This window comes from Melanerpes formicivorus, unplaced genomic scaffold (assembly GCF_026170545.1).
Source record: "Melanerpes formicivorus ecotype bairdi unplaced genomic scaffold, bMelFor1.0.p_v2 SCAF_64, whole genome shotgun sequence".
Lineage (NCBI taxonomy): Eukaryota > Metazoa > Chordata > Aves > Piciformes > Picidae > Melanerpes > Melanerpes formicivorus.
The window spans coordinates 2,409,279-2,436,461 of NW_027142416.1; the positions used below are offsets into that span (position 1 = coordinate 2,409,279).

At 44.7% G+C, this 27,183-nt stretch overlaps 1 protein-coding gene across 1 annotated transcript in view; it reads right to left on the reverse strand.

Annotated features, from left to right (window-relative positions):
* The window catches only part of NAV3 (neuron navigator 3), a 247,750-nt gene that overhangs the window by 44,758 nt on the left and 175,809 nt on the right, over positions 1-27,183 (reverse strand). The window contains exons 10-12 of the mRNA XM_068162432.1: positions 16,770-16,878; positions 15,300-15,683; positions 7,728-7,847 (exon numbers count right to left, since the gene is read on the reverse strand). Of these exons, the coding sequence (XP_068018533.1) occupies positions 7,728-7,847; positions 15,300-15,683; positions 16,770-16,878 (613 nt within the window). The remainder of the gene's footprint in view (positions 1-7,727; positions 7,848-15,299; positions 15,684-16,769; positions 16,879-27,183) is intronic.

The window sequence follows — 27,183 nt, forward strand, 5'->3', positions numbered from 1 at the left end:
TCATTATAATTAATAATGTATTATGGTGGTTATGGTTTGGCTGAGAACAAACTGGCCAGCATGAGCTAGTCTGAGATAACTGCCAAATCTTCTGCATATGTGGCAGATGGTGGAACAGCTTTAAAGACTCCCTGTGCATAAGATATGTGTGTAATGAGGGCTCAGATTCAATGCAGCCATAAAGTAACTGAAGTGGGTCATGATAAAAGCACACTAAGGAGCACAGGCAAGCTGTAGAGCTTTGGGCTTCATTGGGAGAAAAGCTGGGGAAGAAAGGAAAAAGAAAAGAAAGAAAGAAAAAGGGTATTCAAGGGATGTGAAGTGAAAGTCATTGCATGATTTATGTTGACTGCAGAACGATGAAAGTGAAGGAAATTCTGCCTTTTGAAACAGTGAACTAAGTTCAGTAAGTACAAGGGACAGGAGGATAATGGTTGAACTCAGTGAAGCTGTATTCCCTTCTGAAAGGGTTTGTTGCGTGCCTAACAGCTTTCTATGGACAACACAGGCTAGTTTGCCAAAGAACATAGCCAGGTTGAGAACTCAGCTTGACAGGTTGCTGAGCCATCTCATTTAAAGTACACTATCGTATAGAAAGGTTGGATCTGATGATCCTTGGGGGCCCTCTCCACCTGGCATTCTGTGATTCATTCTGAGTACTAATGTAGAATGTCTTTGAAAAAGGTTTTGAACTCCAAGAATGTTCCTCAAATACTCCCTCTAAGAATCCCAAAAGGCAAATGCTAGAGTGCAGAGGAGGAAGACAGAAGAATAAATTAAAAGTAATATTGTACTGGTGAGAACTCTCAGCCACATCTCAAGTTACACCCACTGGAGAGAATACATCTTAGAATCATAGAATTGTCACAGTTGGAAGGGACCTCAAGGATCAGCCAGTTCCAACCCCCCTGCCATGGCCAGGGACACCTCACACTACAGCAGGTTGCTCACAGCCACATCCAGCCTGGCTGCAAAAACCTCCAGGCATGAGGCTTCCACCACCTCCCTGGCCAACCTCTGCCAGTCTCTCACCACCCTCATGGGGAACAACTTCTTCCTAACAGCCAATCTGAATCTCCCCATTTCTAGTTTTGCTCCATTCCCCCCAGTCCTATTACTCCCTGACACCCTCAGAAGTCCCTCTCCAGCTTTCTTGGAGCCTCCTTCAGATCCTGGAAGGCCACAAGAAGGTCTCCTGGGAGCCTTCTCTTCTCCAGACTGAACAGCTCCAACTCTCTCAGTCTGTCTCCATAGCAGAGCAGCTCCAGCCCTCTGCTCATCCTTGTGGCCCTTCTCTGGACACCTTCCAGAACCTCCAGATCCTTCCTGTAAGAGAGGCTCCAGAACTGGACACAGTGCTCCAGGTGTGGTCTCAGCAGAGTGGAGCAGAGGGGGAGAATCCCCTCCCCTGCTGGCCACATTTCTCTTGCTGCAGCCCAGGCTCTGCTTGGCTCTCTGGGCTGCAAGTGCTCACTGCTGGCTCCTGTTGAGCTTCTCATCCACCAGCACCCCCAGGTCCTTTTCTTCAGGGCTGCTCTCATGCCAGTGCCTGCCCAGCCTATATTGGTGCCTGGGATTGCCCTGACCGAGCTGCAGGACCTTGCACTTGGTCTTCCTCTCTGATTAACTTCTTGTGGTATCTGAAGCAAGGTAAGTTGCAAGGAATAAGCATTTATAGACCCAGGAAAAGAGTTCAAATTAGAAAGAAAAAGGTCAAAAGAATAACACAACCACTGACATATGATGCTGTCAGTGTCCCTTCAGCCTTTCACTGAATCACTGCAATGATTTCCCTAGAACAATGCTGTGCTCCTCTCTATACCAATCTGCTCTCCACAGCAGCCCCACATGCACCTGTAAGAGACTAAATCTTGTCTCTGTTCATGTGCACCAACAAAGATAAAATCACCTTTGCTCCTTGCTGCCCAGGAAGGGGATGCTGAAAAGCCAACAGAAGAGAAGATTATTGTGAAGAACCTGTCTGCTGGATCAGCTCTGCCCACTGATAGCACACCTGGCTGTCACATAGGCATTGATGTGACTGGGCTGTGGGACAGGGGGAACTGCCATTAACTGAATAAAAGACACTGAGCCTTAGCTCAGGGGGAGAGAGAAAAAGACATCACCATGAACATCCAGCCTGACAGCCTCTTCACCATGAAGAAAAGAACAACACCTGGAGAAAAGAAGAGATCTTTACTGAAGACACCACATGCTGAAGGCTGCTCAGGGAAGGACTTGGCCTTTGGGATCTCTCCCTTCCAACAAAGATGACATCTCCTCCAAGCCAAAGCAGCAGCATCATTCCTCAGACTTAAATTCTCTTGGGGCTTGAGGGGTGGGGGATAGTGGTGGTAATATAATTCCTTTTCTGCTCTCTCTCTTTCTCCATTCTTTCTCTCTCCCTTCTGTTCTGTCCACTTTATTCTGTTATTCTGTTTTGATACTTGGCCTTGTTTGTGCCTTTAATTTCACAACACAGGAATATTCAAGAGAACTCCGGACCAAGGCAGCAAGCAACGCTTCGGTCTTGGCTTATGTTGCATTCATGACTTTGAATTTTAAGAAGTTGCTCAAACACCAAGCTGTTATTATTTGGATAAGCTCTCTCAGACTAGGTTTCCACATGGAGATCCTTCAATCCTTTGCTTTTTGACAAGAAGTGGAGGTTCAGGTGCTGTCTGAAAACAGGGTCTACATTGGCCACACCAACCCCAGGCAGTGCTACAGGCTGGAGTCAGAGTGGCTGGAGAGCAGCCAGGCAGAGAGGGACCTGGGGGTACTGGTTGATAGCAGGCTGAGCATGAGCCAGCAGTGTGCCCAGGTGGCCAAGAAGGCCAAGGGCATCCTGGCCTGCATCAGGAACAGTGTGGCCAGCAGGAGCAGGGAGGTCATTCTGCCCCTGTACACTGCACTGGTTAGGCTGCACCTTGAGTCCCGTGTCCAGTTCTGGGGTTGCTTAGCCTGGAGAAGAGGAGGCTCAGGGGAGACCTTATTGCTCTCTACAACTACCTGAAAGGAGGTTGTAGCCAGAAGGGGGTTGTTCTCTTCTTCCAGGCAAGCAGCCAGCACCAGAACAAGAGGACACAGTCTCAAGCTGTGCCAGGGGAGGTTTAGGCTGGATGTTAGGAAGAAGCTCTTCCCAGAAAGAGAGATTGGCCATTGGAATGTGCTGCCCAGAGAGGTGGTGGAGTAACCATCGCTGGAAGTGTTTAAGAAGAGCCTGGATGAGGCACTTGGTGGCATGTTTTAGTTGATAAGATGGTGTTGGGTGATAGGTTGGACTCGATGATCTTGAAGGCTTTTCCAACCTGGTTAATTCTGTATTCTGTATTTGCAGTTTAGACTGGAATCAGGCCAGGCACCTGACTGTCTTTTTACACCAGTTCCATGCCCTTCATTTCAATGAATCATTCCTGATTTATCAGTGAAATGTCAATCAGTCTGAAAAATACATATTGGCCAGAAATAGCATTACCCTTAGAGATATCATCAGCTCAGCTCTCCGAAAAATACCATACTGCCAGCTCACAAAAAAGAAAAAAAGATTTAAAATCTAAGCAGAAGCTGTAATTTAGGTTGTCAGAGAAAGCCCAAGTTCAGCTCTCAGGAAGAACATGAGGTTGCTGTCAGCAATAGTTGCTGGCTGCAGTGATGGACAGAATACTGAAACTTCTCTCCTGCCTGAAATGCAAATCAGCTCTTTGCAGCATATAATTTATTTCCTGCCTGCACAAAGATGCCAGCAGAGTCTTTGCAACAGAAAGGCCAGGACAAATCACACCAGCTGTGAAGAAGCTTTATCCTAATGATACCATAAAGAAAATGCATATGGCCTTCACATATCTACAAAGGCGACAGGAGAAAAATCCTCTTCCACAGAAGTCCATCAGACCAGAGGCAAGGCACACCTTGAAGCCCTGACACAGATCCTCTTGTTTGTTTGTGAGGGCAGAAGAAAATAATGATCTAAAATGGGATCTCAGGTACCCACAGCTATGAATGTCCAAAACTTATTCCACCAAAGCAAGAGTGTCAGCAATCTCTGTACTGATTTTCCCCACCCAATTTCCTATCATAAATGTGAAGCATGAACAATTTGGTTTTGACCTAATACAGGACTTTTGTGACCCATTTTGGTGAGCATGTCTTTTGTTATCATCAGAACTCACAACATTTGGTTTTTTCTCACTTCTTAAACACCTTTTTGCTGCTTCAAGGAATAGAATGCACTCACACTGTGGTAGTTTTCCTTGTAAATACAGCTTCATTTGCCTCCAGCTGAGCTGGTCTGGCAAATTTAATGCTGGGGGGAAAAATTCCAACCCACAGTGCATACATAAGACAAATTCATGTCAAGAAAGGTTGTAATAATCAAGGACTGAAAGGTCAGACAGTGTCAGAATTGCCTGAACATCCATAATTTAAATCCCTCATTGCCTGTGCATTATGATAAAGTTTTTAATTATACAAAAGCATATAATATGTTCAGTGACACTGTTTGGAGGGTCCAGAAGAGCACAGCAGTCCATCTTTCTCTCTTTGTGTAAAGGAAAACAGTCATCTGCAGGCAGTAAGCCAACAAAAAATGACCTTGGGGTTTGCTTATGCAGTTTGCTAACCTCGAAGAGCAGCTTGCTAAAGCACAGTCAAGATGGAGACTTTAGTTGTTGAGATCAAATATGTATTTCTTGAATATATGTGAATTTCACTGTTTAGGAATCACAGCATCACAGAAGGTTAGAGGCTGGAAGGGACCTCAAGAGACCAGTCCAGTCTAACCCTCCCTGTCAGAACAGGGTCACCTAGAGCACATCACACAGGAACACATCCAGGCAATGCTTGAATATCTCCAGAGAGGGAGACTCCACAACCCCCCTGGGCAGACTCTTCCAGGGTTCTGTCACCCTCACAGGGAAAAAATTCTTCCTCCTGTTTCCATGGAACTTCCTCTGCCTCGGCTTCCACCACTGCCCCTTGTGCTGGCATTGGGCAGCACTGTGAGCAGAGCCTGGCTCCAGCCTCTGGGCACTCACCCTGCACATCTTTATCAACAGAAAAGATGTCACCTCTCAGGCTCCTCCTCTCCAAGCCACAGAGCCCTCAGCTCCCTCAGGCTCTCATCATAAGGAAGATCTTCCACTGCCTTAATCAAGAATGTGTATCTGGAACAGTGTGGCCAGCAGGAGCAGGGAAGTCATTCTGCCCTGGACTCAGTACTGGTTAGGCCACACCTTCAGTCTTGTGTCCAGTTCTGGGCCCCTCAGTTTAAGGACATTGAGACACTTGAAGGTGTCCAGAGAAGGGCAACAAAGCTGGGGAGGGGTCTGGAGCACAGCCCTGTGAGGAGATGCTGAGGGAGCTGGGGTTGCTTAGCCTGAAGAAGAGGAGGCTCAAGGGAGACCTTCTTGCTCTCTACAACTCCCTGAAGGGAGGTTGTAGCCAGGTGGGGGTTGGTCTCTTCTCCCAGGCACCCAGCACCAGAACAAGAGGACACAGTCTCAAGCTGTGCCAGAGGACGTTTAGGCTGGATGTTAGAAAGAAGTTCTTCCCAGAAAGAGAGATTGGCCATTGGGATGTGCTGCCCAGGGAGGTGGTGGAGTCACCATCATTGGAAGTGTCTAACAAGAGCCTGGATGAGGCACTTGGTGCCATGGTTTAGTTGATTAGATGGTGTTGGGTGATAGGTTGGGCTTGATGATGTCTAAGGTCTTTTCCAACCTGGTTAATTCTGTACTCTTGTTCTGTATTTTTGTGGCTCTGCTCAGAAACCTTGTATCCTGTGTAAAATTGGTCAACTTTTCACTCAAGACCCAAAAATAATCTCATGACAAATTTGAATTCACTGCTTTGCCACTTGAGAAGTGATAGACTCAGAGACGAACAGCTCAGAAAGAGCAGAGCAGTTTTTAGCACAGCATTTTTAGTCAGTCTGTCAAAAGTTGCGTAAACAACCAAGACAGATTACTGTACTGGGAAGTGTTGGACAATGTCATTAAAAGAAAAGTGATGAGAGCCTCCTTGGCGTTTCACATGGCAAACATGTCCGTACCTGCATGCAATATAGAACGTATGAGCATCTAACTTAGCAAATAACACCCCAAAGGAAAACAAACCCAAAGTGTGGAGTGGCATCTAGAGCTGGAGGAATACCAAGAAAAAGATTTTTAAATTGCTTTATTTGTTTATGTAGTAGTTTATTTATTGCTATATTGATTTATTTTTCCCCAGGGAAAATGTATGTGGTTTGAGCCCTTGGTATTGAATAGTGCCTGGTGGGAAGAGCTCTAAAAACCTCACTCCCAGGTATAGAAGAGATATAGAGACATATAAAAATGTGGCTCTAGTGGCATTCACTCCCTTTAATTACATGACTCCCAGCCTCTAAATTTTCTACCCTCTTTCCCACTTTGAGCTTAAGGTTCTTGCTCCCACATAGAAAGCTCCACAAATGTCCTTCCTGCCCACATCTCATTTGTCATTTTCTCCTTCTGTTCCTGCCTGAGTTCTACCCAAATGATTTTCTTTAACTCCTGCTGCACACTTTGATCTTTGCATCACATCAGTGCCTGCATTCCAAGGAACTGAGACCTGTTCATTGCAGTTACCATCTAAAGTAGGCTTTTTCTGCAAGGTTCACAAAAGCTAATTCCAGTCAAAGCAAGCTTCTTTTTTAAGCAACTGGTTCTCTAGGTGAAAATTATCTTCTTCATCCTGACACATTGCAGGCACTCTTTCACCAGTGCAGACTATCCCTGATCTGGGTCACAGGCATGTTTTTACCAGGAAATTGTGAAAATTAAGAAGTATACCATACCCAGGTTAATATCCTAGAACTTCTTCAACTAATTTACTGGGTTTGTAAAACTAAAGCCTCTCCATGAACTTTTTTTCCCTTTCCTGATTAAATTTACTTCCCCTCCTCCCCCCTGCTTTTTTTTTTCTTCTTTAAAGGGAACTCAGTTTTAAAAAGATGGGATGAAATCAACTCCCTAAACCCAAAACCTGCCAAATTTCACAGCTGCTCCTTATCTCTATGATGGTTTGACCAAAACCCCTTGCAGATAGAAGCAATAAGTTCTGCAAATGTTGGGTTATCAATTTTCATTTCTTAGACAAGCGACCAATATGAATCTGCTTTAAGCTCAAGGAGAAGAAACAGAAAACTTTTGCCTGATCTGCCAAAGGACCAGTGGGAGTGCACTTTTAGGCTCACATAAAAGTGTGAGACAGGGTTGTTGCTTTTTTCACACTGCACAGACAAAGGAATATAACCCTAATTCTTGCTTCCCACTGCTCAAGGTTAGTGCTTTCTTCTGACACTCACAGAGGGCAAAAGGGGTAAAGATGATCAGGGTTCTTGTTGCAGCCAACCCCAAGGATATGGTCTGACATGCAAGCACATGCTTTCTGATGGCTAGAGAGCAAGTGTACTTGCCACTCACTTGTCACTCACGTGACAAAGGGATCTGTAAAAATCATGTTCCATTTCAGGGATTCAAGATTGCAAGTAGGGTCTGAGCTTCTCTCATACCTTTAACAATATTTTTTCCCCTTCCCATGTGAGAAATCTGCTTTTTTATCCCCTTCACTGTGTGTTCTCAGAAGCCTGTCAGTTTCCTCAGAAGCTTGCTTTCTCTTGCTGTTTTTTAAGAACAAAATTGTGATGAAGGATGAAAAATATTTGTGAAGCACAGATAGCTTTTTTTTCAGCACAGCTTTGTTACCTGTCTGCATCCACAGTCACGTCATGAACCCCTCTCTGAATGATGTCTCGAGATGCAGTTAGGTCTGGGATCCGGTTCAGACTTCTTGTATATAAGTTGAGTCCTCCATCTGTCATGTACCTGAAAATAAATGTCTGGTCAGTCAGAGGGAAAGGCAGCCATCTGGCAAACACATTTCACTTGAAAGCTAATGGGGTGTGGAATTCAAATGCTTAAGATAGGGGCTGGCATATTAGACAGTAGGCTTATACTAAATAGGCTTATTCTATGTGCTCCATTCATGGAATCATAGAACAGTCTGGGTTGGAAGGGACCTCTAAAGGTCATCCAGTCCAACCCATCCTCCAGCCAGCAAGGGCATCCTCAACTAGATCAGGCTGCCCTGAAAATAAAGATACATCTCAGTTCAGGGAGATCAGACGATATGCCTGTTTCCTAGCATCATTTACTTTTTGTCTGTGATGGTTTACAAGCCAACCTGTTCTACTAAAAATCTGTTTAGACCAAAGTTCTTAACTATCTTTTAAATTTGTAAGTACTCCTGTGTCAAGGAATAGCACCAGATGAAAGAATCATAGAATGGTCTGGGCCAGAAGGGACATTCAAAGGTCATCCAGTCTGACCTCCCCAGTCTCTAGGGACATCCTCAACCTGACATGGTTGCCCAGGGTTGCACAAATCCAGGAGAAAGAGAGAGAGAGGGAGAGGGGAGAGAGAGGGAGAGGGGAGGGAGAGGGAGAGGGGAGGGAGAGGGAGATGGAAGGGAGAAGGAGATGGAAGGGAGAAGGAGAGGGAGAGGGGGAGGGAGAGGAGAGATAATAATTAACATTCATTTAAATGAGAACAAAAATTGAGAAGCCAATTCCATAGTCCCTGCTAGGATGCAGTTATTCAGGTATGACAGAAATATCCACTGAAGAGCTTAAAATGATATTTAATAATATGTTTCTCTCTGGATTCCTTTTGCTTGATTCCCATCACTTTACATTCTAATGAATGACTAATGAATCAAACAATGAGTACAGTGCTGCTTACTCACCAGAAAACCATTAAAAGTTCCTGAATTGCAAGCAGCAGCTATGATTTTTGTAATGCCTACCTCCAATGGAGTTATCTCTATGAGAGGTCTTGGTGCTTATGACTGAGAAGTATCACAAGCCTGCTCTACTCCCAAGACTTGTTCATTATTTTCTCAAAGGTCCTTTCATTAAATTGTCTCTTATTCATTAAATTAGTATAATAGAATCATAGAATTGTTAGGGCTGCTCATAGCCACATCCAGCCTGGCCTTCAAAACCTCCAGGCATGAGGCTTCCACCACCTCCCTGGGCAACCTGTGCCAGTCTCTCACCACCCTCATGGGGAACAACTTCCTCACATCCAATCTCAATCTACCCATTTCTAGTTTTGTTCCATTCCCCCCAGTCCTATCCCTCCCTGACACCCTCAGAAGTCCCTCCCCAGCTTTCTTGGAGCCCCCTTCAGATACTGGAAGGCCACAATTAGGTTTCCTGGGAGCCTTCTCTTTTCCAATACTGAACAACCCCAACTCCCCCAGTCTGTCCTCATAGGAGAGGAGTTAATTAAATTGGTCTCTTCTCCCAGAGGCTGAGCGGAGCGCTTACTGCTCTCTACAGCTGCCTGAGAGGAGGTTGGAGTGAGGCTAGTGTTGGTCTCTTCTCCCAAGGAACCAGCGACAGGACAAGAGGAAATGGGTTTGAGTTGTGCCAGGGGGTGCTTAGGTCGGACATGAGGAAAAACGTCTTGAGTGAGAGAATGGTGAGGGGTTGGAACAGGCTGCCCAGGGAGGTGGTGGACTTGCCATCCCTAGGGGTGTTCAAGAAGATGTAGATGTGGTGCTTCAGGAGATGGTTCAGTGGTCATGGTAGCTGGGATATGGTTGGACTTAATGATCTTAAAGGTCTTTCCCAACTCCCTGGATTCTATGATTCTGTGATTGTCTTGTAGTTTTTGATAACTCTGGTGTAGCAACTTAGTACAGAGCTTATTTGTGGAAGTATGCAAAAGCACGGAGATAACCATGTGCAGAAGGAAAAATGATTGGTAAGCCTCAGTGACCCTGCTCAAAGCAAAATTACAGGCTCACTGAAATAAGTATAGTCCCAATGCTAGTATGATGGCTCAAATGATCTACTGGAGTTCACTTTCAGTTCAAACAAGCCTTAACACCAGTCCTCCCTGAGCCATGAAATGGTGACAATCAAATCCATCTTTCAGCTGAAGCACATATTCAAGCACACAGGCATTTAACAGGTCCCCCGGCATGAGCCAAGGTGCTCACACGCTGCTGGTGCTCCAGATGTTCCGCTGGCCCTCTCCTTGTGGTTCCTTCTGGGAGTTGATTTAATTGAGAACAGCTGTCCCACAGACCTTGGAGCTAATACAGCAGTCTGGTAGCAACCAGCCTCGCCCTCTCCAGTGCAGGGGGGTAACAGATGCAGATTTTGAGAACAAAAATGCAGTAGGGCAGTCCTGTGCCGCACGTATGTTTGAGATGGCAGCGTGTCCTGGGGTGCAATCTGGATCACAGAATCACAGAATTATTGAGGCCAGAAAAGACCTCTGAGATCATCAAGTCCAGCCTATGACCTACCTAACAGCAGCACATCAGCTAAACCCTGCCACCAAGTGCCACAGCCAACCTTGTCCTAAAGACCTCCAGGGATGGTGACTGCACCACCTCCCTGGGCAGGCCATCCCAGTGCCTGATCAACCTTTCTGTCAGGAAGTGCTTCCTAACATCCAACCTAAACCTCCCCTGGCACAGCTTCAGGCCATGCCCTCTTGTCCTGCGACAAGTTGCCTTGGAGAGGAGCCTGACCCCCCCCCCCGACTACAACTTCCTTTTAAGCAGTCGTAGAGAGTGATTAGGTTGCCTCTAGGCGGAGGTCTCCTCCTCTCCAGGCTGAACCACCCCAGAATGCAGCCTCAAGTGCATTTAAACACAAAGGGCTGGTTTGCATGTTTTTAACTGAACTCTGAAGCGTTTCATGCACTGGCAAGCTCTGGCCTGCAGTTCAGCAAAAGATTCCTGGAACCTTGCTTTCTAGAGTCTGCAGGAGGTTACTTCCCATTTGTTTTCAAAGGCACAGGAACAGTCACACTTACACACTAGACTGATCCTTTCATTAAAGACAAAATGTAGACTTCAGGAGAGACTATTGAGCTAGAGGTGAATTATGCATTATCCAAGGCTCTGGAACTGCATATCAAATTTAGCTGTGGTGTGAATGCAATCCTGACTATATGGATTTTTTTTTTCCCCTCTATAAGTAAGGCCTGAATGGACAGACTTTAAAAATTGCAACAGGCCTTCCTCACACTAATTTCTAATTACTGCTTCACTCCTGTCCCCAAGTGCTTAAAGTAATTAAACTGATAATGGAAAAGGCATAAAGCAGATAAGACTTTATGTGCCTCACTGAATCCTGAAATTTCAGAGCTTATTAACTTGTTTTTAACATTTACCACACCTAAAATGTTAACTGAGCACATTGCAACTTACTGTCTGTTGAATCATCCTTATTATAGATGCAAAGAACAGTCACACAAGATTACTCTATTCATCCTCTAATGTGATAAGCTAATTAATACAACTCATCAGGCACTGTAAAGGACTCCCCTCTCTCTCTCTTTTTTCTTTTTTTTTCCCCTAAATTAAACTCATGGATTTGTCAAAGGCAGCATTTATATTTCCTTTATGATAAAAGATCTTCAGACTCCAAAGTACTACACTTTCCATATATAATTTCTCTGTTCTAGCACACATGAATATGGCATCCTACTTGACAGCTATTCATGCTGCGCTGGGGTCAACCTTGTCAGCAGTGCTCCATTCACAGATCACTGAAACAGAGCACCAGGGGGATGGAGGAAGATGTCTTCTTTACAGTTATGCTTTGTCTAGCAATCTATCTTTGGATGGTGCTTGAGGTGAGACACTACTCCAGAGAGAGCTTTGATCACGGACTTGGACTTGCTCTAAGGAACATATCATATCCAATTTAATCAGCTGCCATTCCCTAATCACAGGATCATTGGATGTTAGGGGTTGGAAGGGACCTTCAGAGATCATTGAGTCCAACCCCCCTGCAAGAGCAAGACCATAGGATCTATCAGAGGTCACACAGGAATGCATCCAGATGGGTTTGGAAAGTCTCTAGAGAAGGACACTCCACAATCCCTCTGGGCAGCCTGCACCAGGGCTCTGTGACCCTCAGAGTGAAGAAGTTCCTCCTCATGTTGAGGTGGAACCTCCTGTGCCCCTTGTCCTATCCCAGGGTGCAACTGAGCAGAGCCTGTCCTCTTCCTGACCCCCCAGCCCTCAGATATGTATAAACATTGGTTAAATCCCCTCTCAGTCTTCTCCAGACTGAACAGCCCCAGGGCTCTCAGCCTCTCCTCATAGGGCTCACGCTCCAGACACTTCAGCATCCTGGTAGCCCTCCCTTGGACTCTAATCATTGTTGTACTTCACACTAAAAACAGAATAGAATAGAATAGAATAGAATAGAATAGAATAGAATAGAATAGAATAGAATAGAATAGAATAGAATAGAATAGAATAGAATAGAATAGAATAGAATAGAATAGAATAGACCAGGTTGGAAAAGACCTTTGAGATCATCGAGTCCAACCTATCATCCAACACCATCTAATCAACTAAACCATGGCACCAAGCACCCCATCGAGTCTCTTCCTAAACACCTCCAGTGATGGTGACTCTACCACCCCCCTGAGCAAAAAAGATGAGACTGGCAGTAAGATCCCTATATTTATACAGATTGAAATAGTGTAGAGTACACGACCACGTACTCTATGGGACTCCTGTTCAACCCAATGCTACCTCATCCATCAAGCAGTTTTGAAATGCCAACACAGAATCACAGACACATTCAGGTTGGAGCAGAGCCTCAGGATCACCTAGTGCAACCCAGAACACTACTCTACAAGGCTCACTCCTAAACCATAGCCCCAAGCACCACATCCAAACCACCTTGAATCACATCCAGGCTTGGTGACTCCACCACCTCCCTGGGCAGCACATTCCAGTCCCTGACCACTCTTGCCCTGAAAAACATTTTCCTAATGTCCAGCACTGAACAATAATTTCAGTATGAGTAAAAACATGACTTTTTTTTTGTCAAAAAAATCTGTTTTAGGAGTTCCAGCATGTATATATATACACACACACACCAAGACTGATAAAAGATTTTTTTTTCAGATGGCAATTTGGAACACAGGGACTGCAGTGCTCCAAAGTAAATAAATGATTACTCAGACAAACAAATTAAAGAAAGGTTGTCATTTCTCCTTCTGGGTGTGCTGGGTGGCTCATCTATTCTTCTATGAAAAGCTCAAAAATTGCAACACAGACTGTTACAAACTGAAGGGGGGACTATAACCTAGATCCTGACTGCAAAGACTGAAAGTAAATAAATTACCATTGGATACAAAAGGAAAAGAATGCTGAGGTCTGTAGAATTCATTGGCTTGCTAATGGGGATAGAGAGCAGAGGCAGAAACAGTTCTTTCTCTCTTCTGCTTCTGCTTGCGACTTCTCCCTCTCTCTCCTATGGCCTTGCCAGGGGATCTCTGTTGTGACTTCTGTGTGAGGTAACAGGAAGGAAGGAGGGAGTGGGGGAGGAGGTGAACGGTCCCCTGGGTCCATCCAGGGGTATGTGTGAGGAGTTTCTGTGTTGTTCATAAATTGAAAAGATATCTTTATTGTATATATCCATTGCATATTTGGTACACATTCACTGCAGTTCCTATTTCTAGACTGCAGTTTGCTTGTAAACAGAGCTTCATCTGCTTCCATCCCAAACTGAGCTGGTCTGAGCAATTTATTTTGGGGGTAGTTCTCCAAATTAGTCGGGGGGGTGTGGTGTGTAATTTCAACCCACCACACAGACTACACCAGCCAATAGCAGAAGTGGGCACAAAGAAAGTCAGTGCTATCAGCAACTGTTTTTCACCAACTCGTCTAATACTGCAACCACCAGCTCAGATAGAACATAAAAAACCCCAAAGTAGTTCAGAATGGTGGTTTACCAGGTAATAATGAAATTCCAGTAGGGATAAGAAGTACCTGTGCACTTACCAAAGTTCACAGCAGTCACAATGATGTTAAAGGAGAAGAACTTAATTTGAAGGCAGCTGAGAACATTACTGCAGTTTAGGACCTTGGGTTGGTTTTTTGTTGTTTGATTTTGTTTCAGGTTTTCTTGGGGAGTGTTGATATATATTTTTATGTTACAATCTTACAGTGGTTTGAGCTAGTCCCTAGCTTATAGACACTACTTGTGACTAGGAAAATTCCAGAGACATTTGAGTATAAGATAAATAATATAAGGGATTGGATACAGAATAATAACAATAGGCAGGTTAGAGTAATTCCATTGGTGTATTGAAAATCTTGCAGCAGAGGTTATTTGCTCTCTTTGCTTGCTCACTCTTGGCTGCTTGCTCTGCTTCTGGGATTTCGGCTGTGCTATCCTCATTCTGACCTTGGTAGCTTTTTCTGTTTGCCTTCTATAAAGGTACAGGGAGGGTGGTGGCCGAGCCAGCACATGTGGTTGTATAGCTGTCTTGTATAGCTTGTCCCCTCTAGCTTGTCAAGAGCTGACTCAAAGGTACAGAGGGGTCCTGTGCTGTTGTTGTGCACTATATATATATATATATATATCTATATATCTATATATATATATCTATGTAAATACACTCTGTACATGTTAATTGCCTTTTATACTGCTTATATTCAGTTTATTTTGTAAATACAATTCCATTTTTACTTCCAAGCTCCGAGTGTGGTGAGATTTGCTCCCTGGGGCAGATTTCTGATAAATAAGTGTGGTGGGTTGAAAATTCCCCCACCAACATTAAACCTGCCAGACCATAGCCTAAAATAATAAGTTACTGGGGGGGGAGGGGGGCAGAATCTAATTCAACCCATAACAAATCTTAAGGCAACTTCCACTATGACAGAATGTGGTAGTTTCAGGCTATGTTTAAATTTTTTTCACAGATCTTGAACAGAAAAGTAGTAAAATGTAAATAAATAATTATTAGCTGTAAAAAGGAAAATAAAGATAATTCTAAACAATTTCATTGGAGAGATAAGGAACTTAAACTGGTTGTACCAAAGTAATTCCTTCTTCTCCCTTCTTCACTCAGGAGAGATATTGACCTGCTTCTGCTTGACCTTGGCTGCATTGTTTTGGTTAAGTCTAACAGCAATGTCCTCTGCTCCTTTCTCTTCTCCCTTTTGCACAGCATGGGTAGGTGGGAGGCAGAAAAGGAGAAGCTAGTAGCTTCTTGAGCTGTTTATCAATTGTAAATCCCTGTCAATATTGTAACTCCTGGATATTTTGTTCACATTCATTGCATTCCATTGCAGACTGTAGTTTTGCCTGTGAATACAGTTTCCATTTGCTTCCAGCTGGGCTGGGCTGGCAAAGTTAATGCTGGGGGGGGGAAATTCAACCCACCACACAGAACCTGTTACAAAACTCCTGTGCTAGTTCAAACAGGGCAAAAGTGTTCACTTACCCACTGTTGATGTCATCAGCCCTGAGGCTTTTCCCCAGGATATCCCCGTCGCTCATGTAGCCACCGACATCCACTTCCGAGGCCATGTCCAGATCACCGCCACCCTTCTCACTCATGTCCAGCTGGGAGATGTTGCCAAGCCGAGAGACAGCTGCTCGGCGCAGGGGGGTGGTGTACATGAAGCGGGAGGGGTCTGTGTGCATGAAGCGACTCGTGCCGCTGCGAGGGTACCCAGCGCCCAGGGAAGGGGCATCTCCCGCCTGCAGCCGGGGGCTGGCCTGCCCCAGCCGCCACGTCACCGGCGTGGATCGGCCTGTCAAGCTAGGGATGCTTCTCCCGTTCACCTCCGTAGTCACAGTGCTGTCAAAGGTTGTCTCCAAGGTGCTGCCAAGCAAAAGGGAGAAGTCACTGAACTGTGCTTTGTCTGTTCCAGAAGAGCAAGGAAAAGCAAAGGCTGGGAGAATGCAGATCCTATTCAAAAGGTCTCTGTGTGCACATTCCTCCACGCACACACCTGTGCTTGTGTCCACAACAGCCCTGACTTCCAAAATAGAACCATAGGGGTAGGGTTGGAAGGGACCTCAAGGATCATCCAGTTCCAACCCCCCTGCCATGGCCAGGGACATCTCACACTACAGCAGGTTGCTCACAGCTACATCCAGCCTGCCCTTCAAAACCTCCAGGCATGAGGCTTTCACCACCTCCCTGGGCAACCTGTGCCAGTCTCTCACCACCCTCACAGGGAAGAATTTCTTCCTAACATCCAATCTCAATCTACCCACTTCTAGTTTTGCTCCATTCTCCCCAGTCCTATCACTCCCTGACACCCTAAAAAGTCCCTCCCCAGCTTTCTTGGAGCCCCCTTCAGATACTGGAAGGCCACAAGAAGGTCTCTTTGGAGCTTTCTCCTCTCCAGACTGCACAGCCCCAAATCTCTTAGTCTGTCTCCACAGCAGAGGATCTCAGTCATCCTCAGCAGAGTGGAACAGAGCAGGAAAATCACCTCCCTGGCCCTGCTGGCCACACTTCTCTTGCTGCAGCCCAGGCTCTGCTTGGCTCTCTGGGCTGCAAGTGCTCATTGCTGGCTCCTGTTGAGCTTCTCATCCCCCGGCACCCCCAGGTACTTTTCTTCAGGGGTGCTCTCAAGGCAGTCCCTGCCCAGGCTATATCAGTGCTTGGGATTGCCCCGACCCAGCTGCAGACCTTGCACTTGGTCTTGTTGAACCTAAACCAAATCTTATAGGCCTCTAAGCAGATGCATATGAAGCAATAACCATCTTCCTGAATGATTGTATAAGACACTTTGACTGTAGAGGATATTAAAGTCATCTTTAAGTTGTTGAGTCAGTCTGGCAAACAGTATGGTTAGTGTCATAGCTAATTTTCCCCTGAAAGTCTCTAATTTATTCAGCAACTAGCAATACTCTCCTACAGTTCACATTTTTAGCAGTCTACACAAAACCAATGTACCTGTGGCTTATCTGCGTCCCTCTAAGGCTGGACATAGTTTCCTCCAAATTCTGCCTCAGGTCTGCTATGTTCTTTACAGTTCTCATTCTTCTTGTTTCAGGGTCTTCTCCTGGAAGAAAACAGCAAAACCAACATCAACTCAGTTCCACGAGTATGTAAGGCTGAATCAAGTGCAGCTGAGAATGCACACAATAGATCTGCCTCTGTAACCTTTTAACAAACAAAGCCTCATCCTTTTAGTAAGAAAACACACAGATGATTATAAATAACAGGCAGTATGCAAAAAAAAAACACCCCTCAAAGAAATCTGGTGAAGTGTTCTTCCTAGGGCCCAGATCTATTAAGGAAACACAGATTTACAGTGTTGGGATTTTTATCCTCTCTAATTGAGGAGTGATGCAGCCAAGACCACTTGATACATTGCACAACCTCCTTTTTCCGCCTTGATGTTTTACATGACTTGGTAGGACATAACACCAAAGGAAATCTGTGTCTGGAGAGAATTGGGATGTTGAAAAGATACTGTTGAAAAGAGTTGCTACAACAACAATTCAGTATGCACTTAACAGCCAGGATATTTCACAGAATCACAGAGTGTTAGGGGCTGGAAGGGACTTCAAAAGCTCATCCAGTCCAATCCCCCTGCCAGAGCAGGGTCACCTAGAGCAGATCACACAGGAACACATCCAGGCAGGGCTTGAATATCTCCAGAGGGGGAGACTCCATAACCCCCCTGCGCAGCCTCTTTCAGGGTTCTGTCACCCTCACAGGGAAAAAATTCTTCCTCCTGTGTCCATGGAACTTCCTCTGCCTCAGCTTCCACCACTGCCCCTTGTGCTGACATTGGGCATCCTCCAGCAGAGCCTGGCTCCAGCCTCTGGGCACTCACCCAACATGAAGGAGGTCAACTCACAGGCTCCTCCTCTCCAAGCTAGAGCCCTTAGCTCCCTCAGGCTCTCTTCATAAGGAAGATCTTCCACTCCCTTCATCATCTTAATGGCTCTGCACTGGACTCTTTCAAGCAGTTCCCAGAGGTTCTTCATGAACTGAGGGGCCCAGAACCAGACACAATACTCCAGATGCAGCCTCACCAGGGCAGAGTAGAGGGAGAGGAGAACCTCTCTTGACCTACTAACCACAGCGCTCCTAATCCACCCCAGGATGCCATTGGCCTTCTTGGCCACCAGAGCACATTGCTGGCTCATGGTCAACCTCCCATCCACCAGGACCCCCAGGTCCTTTTCCCCTCCACTGCTCTCCAGCAGCTCAGTCCCCAACCTGTACTGCTCCATGAGGTTGTTCTTTCCCAGGTGCAAGACTCTACCCTTGCCCTTGTTTAAATTCCTTCAATTTCTCCCTTCCCAGCTCTCAGCCTGTCTCAGCCTGGTTGAATGGCAGCACAGCCTCCTGTGTCAACCACTCCACCCAGTTTGGTGTCCTCAGTAAACTTGCTGCCAGTGCTCTCTGTGCCCTCATCCAGGTCATTGATGAATATATTGAACAGCTCTGGTCCCAGTACTGGCCCCTGAGGGACTCCACTAGACACAGGCCTCCAACTAGACTCTGTCTCATTGACCACAACCCTCTGACTTCTTTTCTTTAACCATTTCACATCCACCTCACTACCTCATCTTCCAGATCACACTGCCTCAGTTTAGCTGCAAAGCACTCTTTAAGTTAGGCACTTAATAAAGCTTCTTCCCTGAACTGTAATGCTCTCCTGAATGGGGAGATTTTCTTCACAGTTTTGACAAAAGGGTGAAGCTTTAGAGCCCACTGACAAACTGAGTTGTTACTGTACTTTCTTCAGGTCCTATGGCCCAAATACTCTGCAGGAAGTTAAGAACAATCCAAACTTTTGACATTATGTGGAAATACATCACTCCAGAAATCTTCCCTGATCGGCCAATGATGCATGGCACTAGTCAATGTACCTTGCAGTTGTGGTTTAGTGTCAAGATAGCTTTCAAAGCAATGCCAGTTTGAGGGTTTCCCATCTACTCTGCATCAGTTATGTCTTCTGTCTTTGCTGCAGCCAAACAGTCCTTCAGGAACTGCTGTTTGCTTGTTTGTTTGATCACTCCCAATAAATTCTGCAGTAGTTTAATGATCCAGCAGCCCATAAACCTCTGGGTTGGCATCATTTAACTGACAGTGGGATCAGCATCCAGACAAGGTGAAGACAAGAACTGGGGATACAAGTTCAGCACTGCTGCCAAGCTCTCCTTTTTCTCCAGCCACAGCCCGAAGGCATGTCAATTCACATAACTACTCCTCCAAATGAACTACCTGGGTGCATTTTAGAATCATAGAATGGTCTGGGCCGGAAGGCACCTCCAAGGGTCATCCAGGCCAACCTCCACACAGTCAAAAGGGACATGCCCAACTAGATCAGGTTGACCAGGGCCTTGTTGAGCCTAATCTTGAATATCTCCAGGTATATGGCCTCAACCACCTCCTTGGGTAATCTCTTCCAGTGTTCCACCACCCTGTTATGAAGAAATTCTTCCCTGTGAAGGTGATGAGAGACTGGCACAGGTTGCCCAGGGAGGTGGTGGAAGCCTCATGCCTGGAGGTTTTCAGGCCAGGCTGGATGTGGCTGTGAGCAACCTGCTGTAGTGTGAGGTGTCCCTGGCCATGGAAGGGGGGTGGGAACTGGCTGATCCTTGAGGTCCCTTCCAACCCTTGACAATTCTATGACTGTATTTGAGGAACTGAATTTAAATCATATTTGCAGAGACTTTGCCCTTTCCTTCCTTGTTTATCCTTGTCAGCTGTCCTTTGCTGTATGTTAACACTGCAACTTCTTGCAGCAAAAAATAACAGCAACTGTCTTTTTTAGTGTCTCTTGTACAGTAAATAGCATAACAAAGCCTTAAGGTATAATTCCAATACAAATAAAGGGAAAAAGTATGCACAGATATATGGCAAACTGCCAAAATATTTCTTTTGCAGAGAAGAGCATTTCCCTTTCAGTCAACTTATACCATTATGATGGAGTTACTCTATCCTTGGAAGGTGAAAAGTTTGAGGTCTAATCTTTTTTTCATCTCTCAGTGACACAAAGGGTAATTCAAAAAAAGAAAAAAAAATACAGCTGGAGTTTTGAGATCTTAGAAAGCTACATAGTGCTACATACCAATCCCTCCTAATTGCAGCGGTTGGGTGCTTTAAAAATAATTGCTCCTTTTTTATTTCCACCCTTCTCTTAAGGTGGTACCAATGGACTGAGACTGTTCCACAGCTGAAGAAAAGAGAGAGCTGAACACCATGATAGAGGAATTTTCTCCTCTGAGTGTATCTTCAGGCTCAACTTTCAGGACAGCACTGTGGCTCCTCACCTACATCAGGCATCCTCCCATACAGAAGACCACAGTAATGAATAAAATGGGATGGAATGGGATGGAATGGAATGGAATGGAATGGAATGGAATGGAATGGAATGGAATGGAATGGAATGGAATAGAATAGAATAGAATAGAATAGAATAGAATAGAATAGAATAGAATAGACCAGACCAGGTTGGAAGAGACCTTCAAGATCATCCTGTCCAACCCATCATCCAACACCACCTAATCAACTAAACCATTCAACAAAGCACTCTATCAAGTCTCCTCCTGAACACCTCCAATGATGGTGACTCCATCACCTCCCTGGGCAGCCCATTCCAATGAGCAATCACTCTCTCTGTGTAGAACTTCTTCCTAACCTCCAGCCTAAACCTCCCCTGGCACAGCCTGAGACTGTGTCCTCTTGTTCTGGTGCTGCTTGCCTGGGAGAAGAAACCAACCTCTGCTTGTCCACAACCTCCCTGCAGGTAGTTGTAGAGAGCAAGAAGGTCTCCCCCGAGTCTCCTCTTCTCCAGGCTGAGCAACCCCAGCTCCCTCAGTCTCTCCTCATAGGGCTTGTGTTCCAAGCCCCTCACCAACTTTGTTGCCCTTCTCTGGACACGTTCCAGCAAGTCAACATCCTCCCTAAACTGAGGGGCCCAGAACTGGACACAGTATTTAAGGTGTGGCCTAACCAGTGCAGTGTACAGGGGCAGAATGACCTCCCTGCTAATGGTCAGTGTGTTTTCTGCTGTCTGCTAGAAGAAACACCACAGTGCTTATTGCAACAGAACTGGGATGTAATGAGCAGGACCAAAGAGAGGCCAGATTCTTCCATGCACCTTGTCTCTTGTTACTTTGGCCCATTGCCATCACACAGCTGATCCATATTTGCATGGCCTAACACCTCAGAAATGCTCCCTGACCTGTGATCTCAAGTGATTCTGGTTTGCATGCTGGAGAAAAGCCATTCTCGTTTATACGTGGAGAGACTGCAATGATAAAGGCTAAAACTAGAGTACCCTGAAACATTCTGTCAAAGTGTTGTCACTCTTCCAGGAAAGGCTGCTGCAGGTGCTTCACTGGGCCCACAAAATATGATCTGCTGAAATGACTTGAAGCTTCATTGTTTATGGGAAACATAAATATTCCAAAAGCTTGTCCCCAGATTCCTGCTTATAAATAGCAAAGGACTACAGGTTACCTCAATCAGAGAATCACACAACAGTTTTGGTTAGAAAGCCTAGAGAAGAGGAGGCTCAGGGGAGACCTCATTGCTCTCTACAACTACCTGAAGGGAGGTTGTAGACAGGTGGGGTTGGTCTCTTCTCCCAGGCTCCCAGTGACAGAAGAAGAGGACACAGTCTCAAGCTGTGCCAGAGGAGGGTTTGGACTGGAGGTGAGGAAGAAATTCTTCCCAGAAAGAGAGATTGGCCATTGGAATGTGCTGCCCAGGGAGGCGGTGGAGTCACCATCACTGGAAGTGTTGAAGAAGAGACTGGATGAGGCACTGGGTGCCATGGTTTAGTTGATTAGATGGTGTTGGGTGATAAGTTGGACTGGATGATCTGGAAGGTCTTTTCCAACCTGGTTGATGCTGTATTCTGTAAAAGGCCTCAAAGATCACTATGTTCAACTGCTGACCTAACATCACCATGGCCATTAAACCACATCCTGAAGTGTCATACCCACATGTCTTTTGAACACCTTCAGGGACAGTGACTCTACCACCTCCTCGGTGCCTGACCACTATTTCAGGAAAGAAATTTTTGCTACTATCCAATCTAAATCTCCCCTGGCAGGATTTCAGGCCATTTCCCCTTGTCCTATCACTTGGTACTAGGGAGAAGAGACCAACCTCCTACAACCTCCTTTCCAGTAGTTGTAGAGTAGTTGTAGAGTGTTGAGGTTTCTCCTCAGTCTCCTCCAGACTAAACAATCCCAATTCCCTCAGACAACTATAAGACTTGTTCTCCAGACCCTTCACCAGCTTTACTGCCCTTCTCTGGACATGCTCCAGCAACTCAATGCTCTCCTTGTAGTGAGGGGCCCCAATCTGAACACAACACTTGAGGAATGGCCTCACCAGTGCAGAGTACAGGGGCATGACCACTTCCTGCTAGCCACATCATTCCTGACACTGGCCAGACTGCTGTTGGCCTTTTAGGGGTTGTGACCCAAGTGCAGGACCTGGCAGTTGGCCTCATTAAATAAATTTCTAGAGAGCATGGTAATTTCTCCCATTATGTGAGATATGTACATAGGAATTGAAAAGCATTTCACAGACATCATTAAATGCCCAGGTTAAACTTTTACATTCAGAGTTCTTAATCTCACCCATAACTGCCCATTTAATAATGCTGTTCATGATCATGTCAGTACTTCTGCACATATAATTAAAGACCAAACCAGATAAATGGGAGAAAAGTAGTTCTGTTCATTGTCTGATTGTGGTAGTTAATGCTGGGGGGGGTGGGGGAGAAGTGGAATTTCAACCCACCACACTGATTTGCATAAAAGGATTTACAAATACTAAGCAGCTCCCCAGAGCACTGGCCTCTCTTAGATATTAACTCCATTCACAAAGCACCAGCTTCACTCTGCAGGCAAGGAAAGTGCGGCTCACAAGAGAACAAGGATTTGCTCAGTGACACAGCCGAAGAGGAGGAGAAGCAGGTGGAGAGCCCAGCTTCCTTTGCTAACAAGCCCTATTTAGCATGCTTGTATAGTCTAATAATAAAAGGTATGGGGAGGGGGGGGAAACAACAAAAACCTAAAAAGCAGATGATAGCTTTTTGCAATATATACACACAGCAAAAATGTTATCCTGAATGTTTTAACACAGACTAACATAACCACTGGCAAAGAAGCTCCAGGCTAGACACATGCCATCTCACCTTGGAAAAGCAAGCAGCCACTTCAGCCCTTTGGCTGTCTGAAGAACAAAGCTTTGGAAATGAACACTTGTGAAGGGCTGAGAGATGAAAAGTACAGCCAGGAACAGAGAAATCTTTTGAAGCCCTTGTGGCAGTGGACATCAAATGCCACTGGTGTTCACTGATATAAGAAAATTGGTTCTTCAAGCTAGACTGAAACCCTGGCACTCACAGCTCCCTGTACAGGGCTGAAATTATCAATGGTGGGGTGAAAAGGAGAAAGAAATACTGGAGGCACAGTTTGTAAGTAGGCCAAGTCATTTTTTATCTAAACCGAACCTTGGGCTCAAGATTTTAAATTGATAAGAACAAATATCATTAAAATGAAATTATTTAGGAGTAAACTAACACTTAAATGCTTCACCTTTATTTTTTTAAGCAGTTAAGCAACCTACCAAATTATTCACAGGCTGCTGCTGCCCATGCACCCACCAAAAGTGATTTAAACACTTATCTGGTCTTCAGAGGTAAGTGTAAGCAAACATGCAAGAAATGGCTAGACCCTATTTTTGCATACTACTGCAAATAAACCCAGTTCTGTCTCATGAAATCACCGTCAAGATCCAACATCTGTTCCATGCAGAGATGTGCTAATACTTGGGTCTCTTCCTGCCCTTCCTGATGCCAAGCCAAAGTTAACTTACCTAAAATATCACTATAAAGGACCTGTTCTAGGTCCCCCAGCATTGTTATTATGACATCCTCATCCAGATGTGCAGTGCCTTCACGCAAGCAGCCTTCCTCCTCCTCCTCTGCCCAGTTCCTGCTGGGGAAATGGGATGTACAGGATGCATTTTCATCATCTGATTTTCCCCTCTCCTCATTGTCAATCTCAAAGCCTTCACCTGTACGCTGGCTCCCTGATCTTCTGGATGCCCTGTTTCCAGCAGGTGGTGTCACCTGAAATGCTTGGGGTGTGGTGAGGCTGAAGTGGCAGAGAGAGTGCACCGACTGTGACAGTGCCTTGGAAAGGGAGCCTCTGCCCCCAGCTCCTGCCCCACGCTGATGGTAACTCTGGCTGGACTTGGAGGCGTTTCCAAACCAGTTCTCCCTGTATGAGTATCGCCTCTTCTCCCCTTCGCTGATGAGCGTGAGGTTGGTTAGAGACTTCTGCTTCTGGAGGCGAGCACCCCTTCTCCTGACCTCCGTGCCTTTAAACACTGACAGCTCAGCAGCTCGCTGCATCTCGCCGGCTGGGGCTGCACCTCAGTCAGATCTCATATGTCGAAGCAGCGCAGCAGTTCAGCTCTCCTGCAAGCTCTGCCATCCAGCATCGCTCCCTGCACATCCCGTGCAGCACACGCTTGCATCCGCCAGTAAAAGCACAGCTCAGACACGCAGTGCAAACCACCAGGCAGGCACAGTCGTTTTCTTCAGAGTCACGCTGCTGCCTCCGCTCAGCCACTTCTCTCGCATCACATTCATCTGCCGCACTCACAGGCGTTTTCACTTGGATTTCTCTCCAGCAGAAAAGAGTTGATCAAATACTCTGCTCCAGCACAGAAGTAATCCCAAAAGCCAACTGTGGTTTCCCTTCTCCATCCAATCACCGGGCTCATCCGAGTGGTGGGCCCGCATCTCTGCCTACAGCTGCTGCCTTCTGCAATCTAAAGTAGGCACAAGTGCTGGCTCAGGCTTTCCCTCCTCTCCCTCCCCCGACCGCCCCAGCCGCCAGATCATGCCTGATCCTGGTGCACCGCTCTTCACTGGCGATGGCCTGACACAGAACCGCAAGCCCAGCCTCCACGTCAGAGCTCAATAAAGAGCCCAAATGAACCACTGCCGGCAAAGCTCTGCACAAGCCTCCTTCCATGTTAGTATTCAACCTGCATTCCCAGATATATGACTTTTCGCTGCTGCTGCAGCGAGCGCCGCTGGCTGCCATGGCAGCAAGCATCCCGCTGAATTAAACCCCATCCGCAGAAGCCTTTGCCTATCTCACAGTGCCACAGGTTACAAGACAGAGCTTCACCCAAGTGGGAGGCTACAGGAACACACCTGGCCCACAGGCAAATCCTATTTTTCTCCCCCAAAAGGTAAGGATGGCAAACTATTTCTTCCCACATCACTTGCTACACCCTGTGCAGGAAGCTACAAGCAGGTTTGAAAGATGGACCTATGGTCATGCAATTTCTGCCATAAATAATACAAATAAAATAAAATAAAATAAAATAAAATAAAATAAAATAAAATAAAATAAAATAAAATAAAATAAAATAAAATATAAAATAAAATAAAATATAAAATAAAATAAAATATAAAATAAAATAAAATAAACTTATTAAAAAAGGAAAAAGGGAAAAATATTAAAAATTAAACATTAAATTAATTATTAAATATGAACAGTAAATATTAAATATATTAATTAAAATATTAAAAATAATATAAAAATATATTTAAAGTATGTTTAAAAAAATTAAAAATAATAATTTTAAATAATTTTAAATCATTTTAAAATAATATATAGAATAATTTTCAAATAATATAAAAATCATTTAAAATAAATAAAAATAACCACAATATTTATTTTTTAATTAAAAAGTATTTTTAATCAAAATATTTAATTTTAAATATTAAAACCATTTAATTTTAAACGTTTTAAAATAATATATTTAAAATATCTTTAAAAAACCATTCAAAAATCATATACAAAATAATTAAAACACAATTTTTAAATTAAAAATAATTTTTAATTAAAATATTTAATTTTAAATATTCAAAATATTTAATTTAAAATGTTTTTAAATCATATATTTAAAATATCTTTTTTAAATAATTTGAAAATCATATACAAAAGAATGAAAACATCATTAAGATAATACTATTTAAAAATATTGAAAATAATCTAAAAATCATTTAAATAGAATAAAAAAAAAATAACAGCAGTCTAAAAAATTAATTTAAAACCCACTTTTTTTAAATAAAGGGATGTTCAAGAAGCCACAAAAATGAAACACAACAATACTGGCCCAGGGAGGTGGTGGAGTCACCATCCCTGGAGGTGTTCAAGAGGGGATTGGATGTGGCACTTGGTGCCATGGTCTAGTCATGGGGTCTGTGGTGACAGGTTGGACTTGATCTTTGAGGTCTCTTCCAACCTTGGTGATACTGTGATTCTGTGACCCAGTAAGGATGAAAAAAGGAAATATTTAACTTCTTTCTTCTTAAAATACACCTTGTGTGCAGTGCTGAGACTGAGAGGTTAGTATGGAATTAAAAAGCTGCAATAAAAATCATTGTTTCACAATCTCCTGATGAAAAAAAAAGTCTATTAACTGAATCTCAATTTTCTTTTATAGACAGCAGCTCAATATTGCCTCTGATCTAAGCTGGCCAGTTCTAAATGTTCTTTTAAATATGTTACCAAGAGAGAAGGGAGACTTATGTTTATGCATAGGCATCTTTTCTGGTAGGGAAAAAAGATGTTAGTCCCTGAAATGACAGACAGAGGAACATAGGATGAGCTGAACTGCATTCTGATCTTGTAGATACAAACTTCTTGTTGAGAGTCATTGGATGTAATGACAGATGAAGCAGAAATCTCCAGACATGAAAATGACTGTGCAACAATACTCTGCATTTGTACACATACGCTCATCCCAAATCCCTACCTGGGAGATACTGGCAGGGAAGTAACCTTCAAACATGCCACTCCAAGAATTGCACACTGCTGGCAGGTCTCCAGGGTGAATACAGGGGTTTTGGCAGGAGCCTCAGTGCACTTCTTGCTTTTCACAGGCTCAGAGGCTCACAGGATGTCAGGGGTTGGAAGGGACCTCCAAAAATCACCGAGTCCAAGCCCCCTGCCAGAGCAGGACCAGAGAATCCAGCACAGGTCACACAGGAACACATCCAGATGGGGCTGGAAAGTCTCCAGAGAAGGAGACACCACAACCTCCCTGGGGAGCCTGCTCCAGGGCTCTGTGACCCTCCCAGTACAGAAGTTCCTCATGGTGTTGAGGTGGAACCTCCTGCCTCTTTGTACTACTTCTTTGGTTTAGTTGATTAGGTGGTGTTGGATGATAGGTTGGACACGATGATCTTGAAGGTCTCTTCCAACCTGGTTTATTCTATTCTACTGATGCTTCTAATTCTCTACACATGAAATAATGCCCAGAGAAGTGCAGAAGTGCATCTGAAAACCAAATT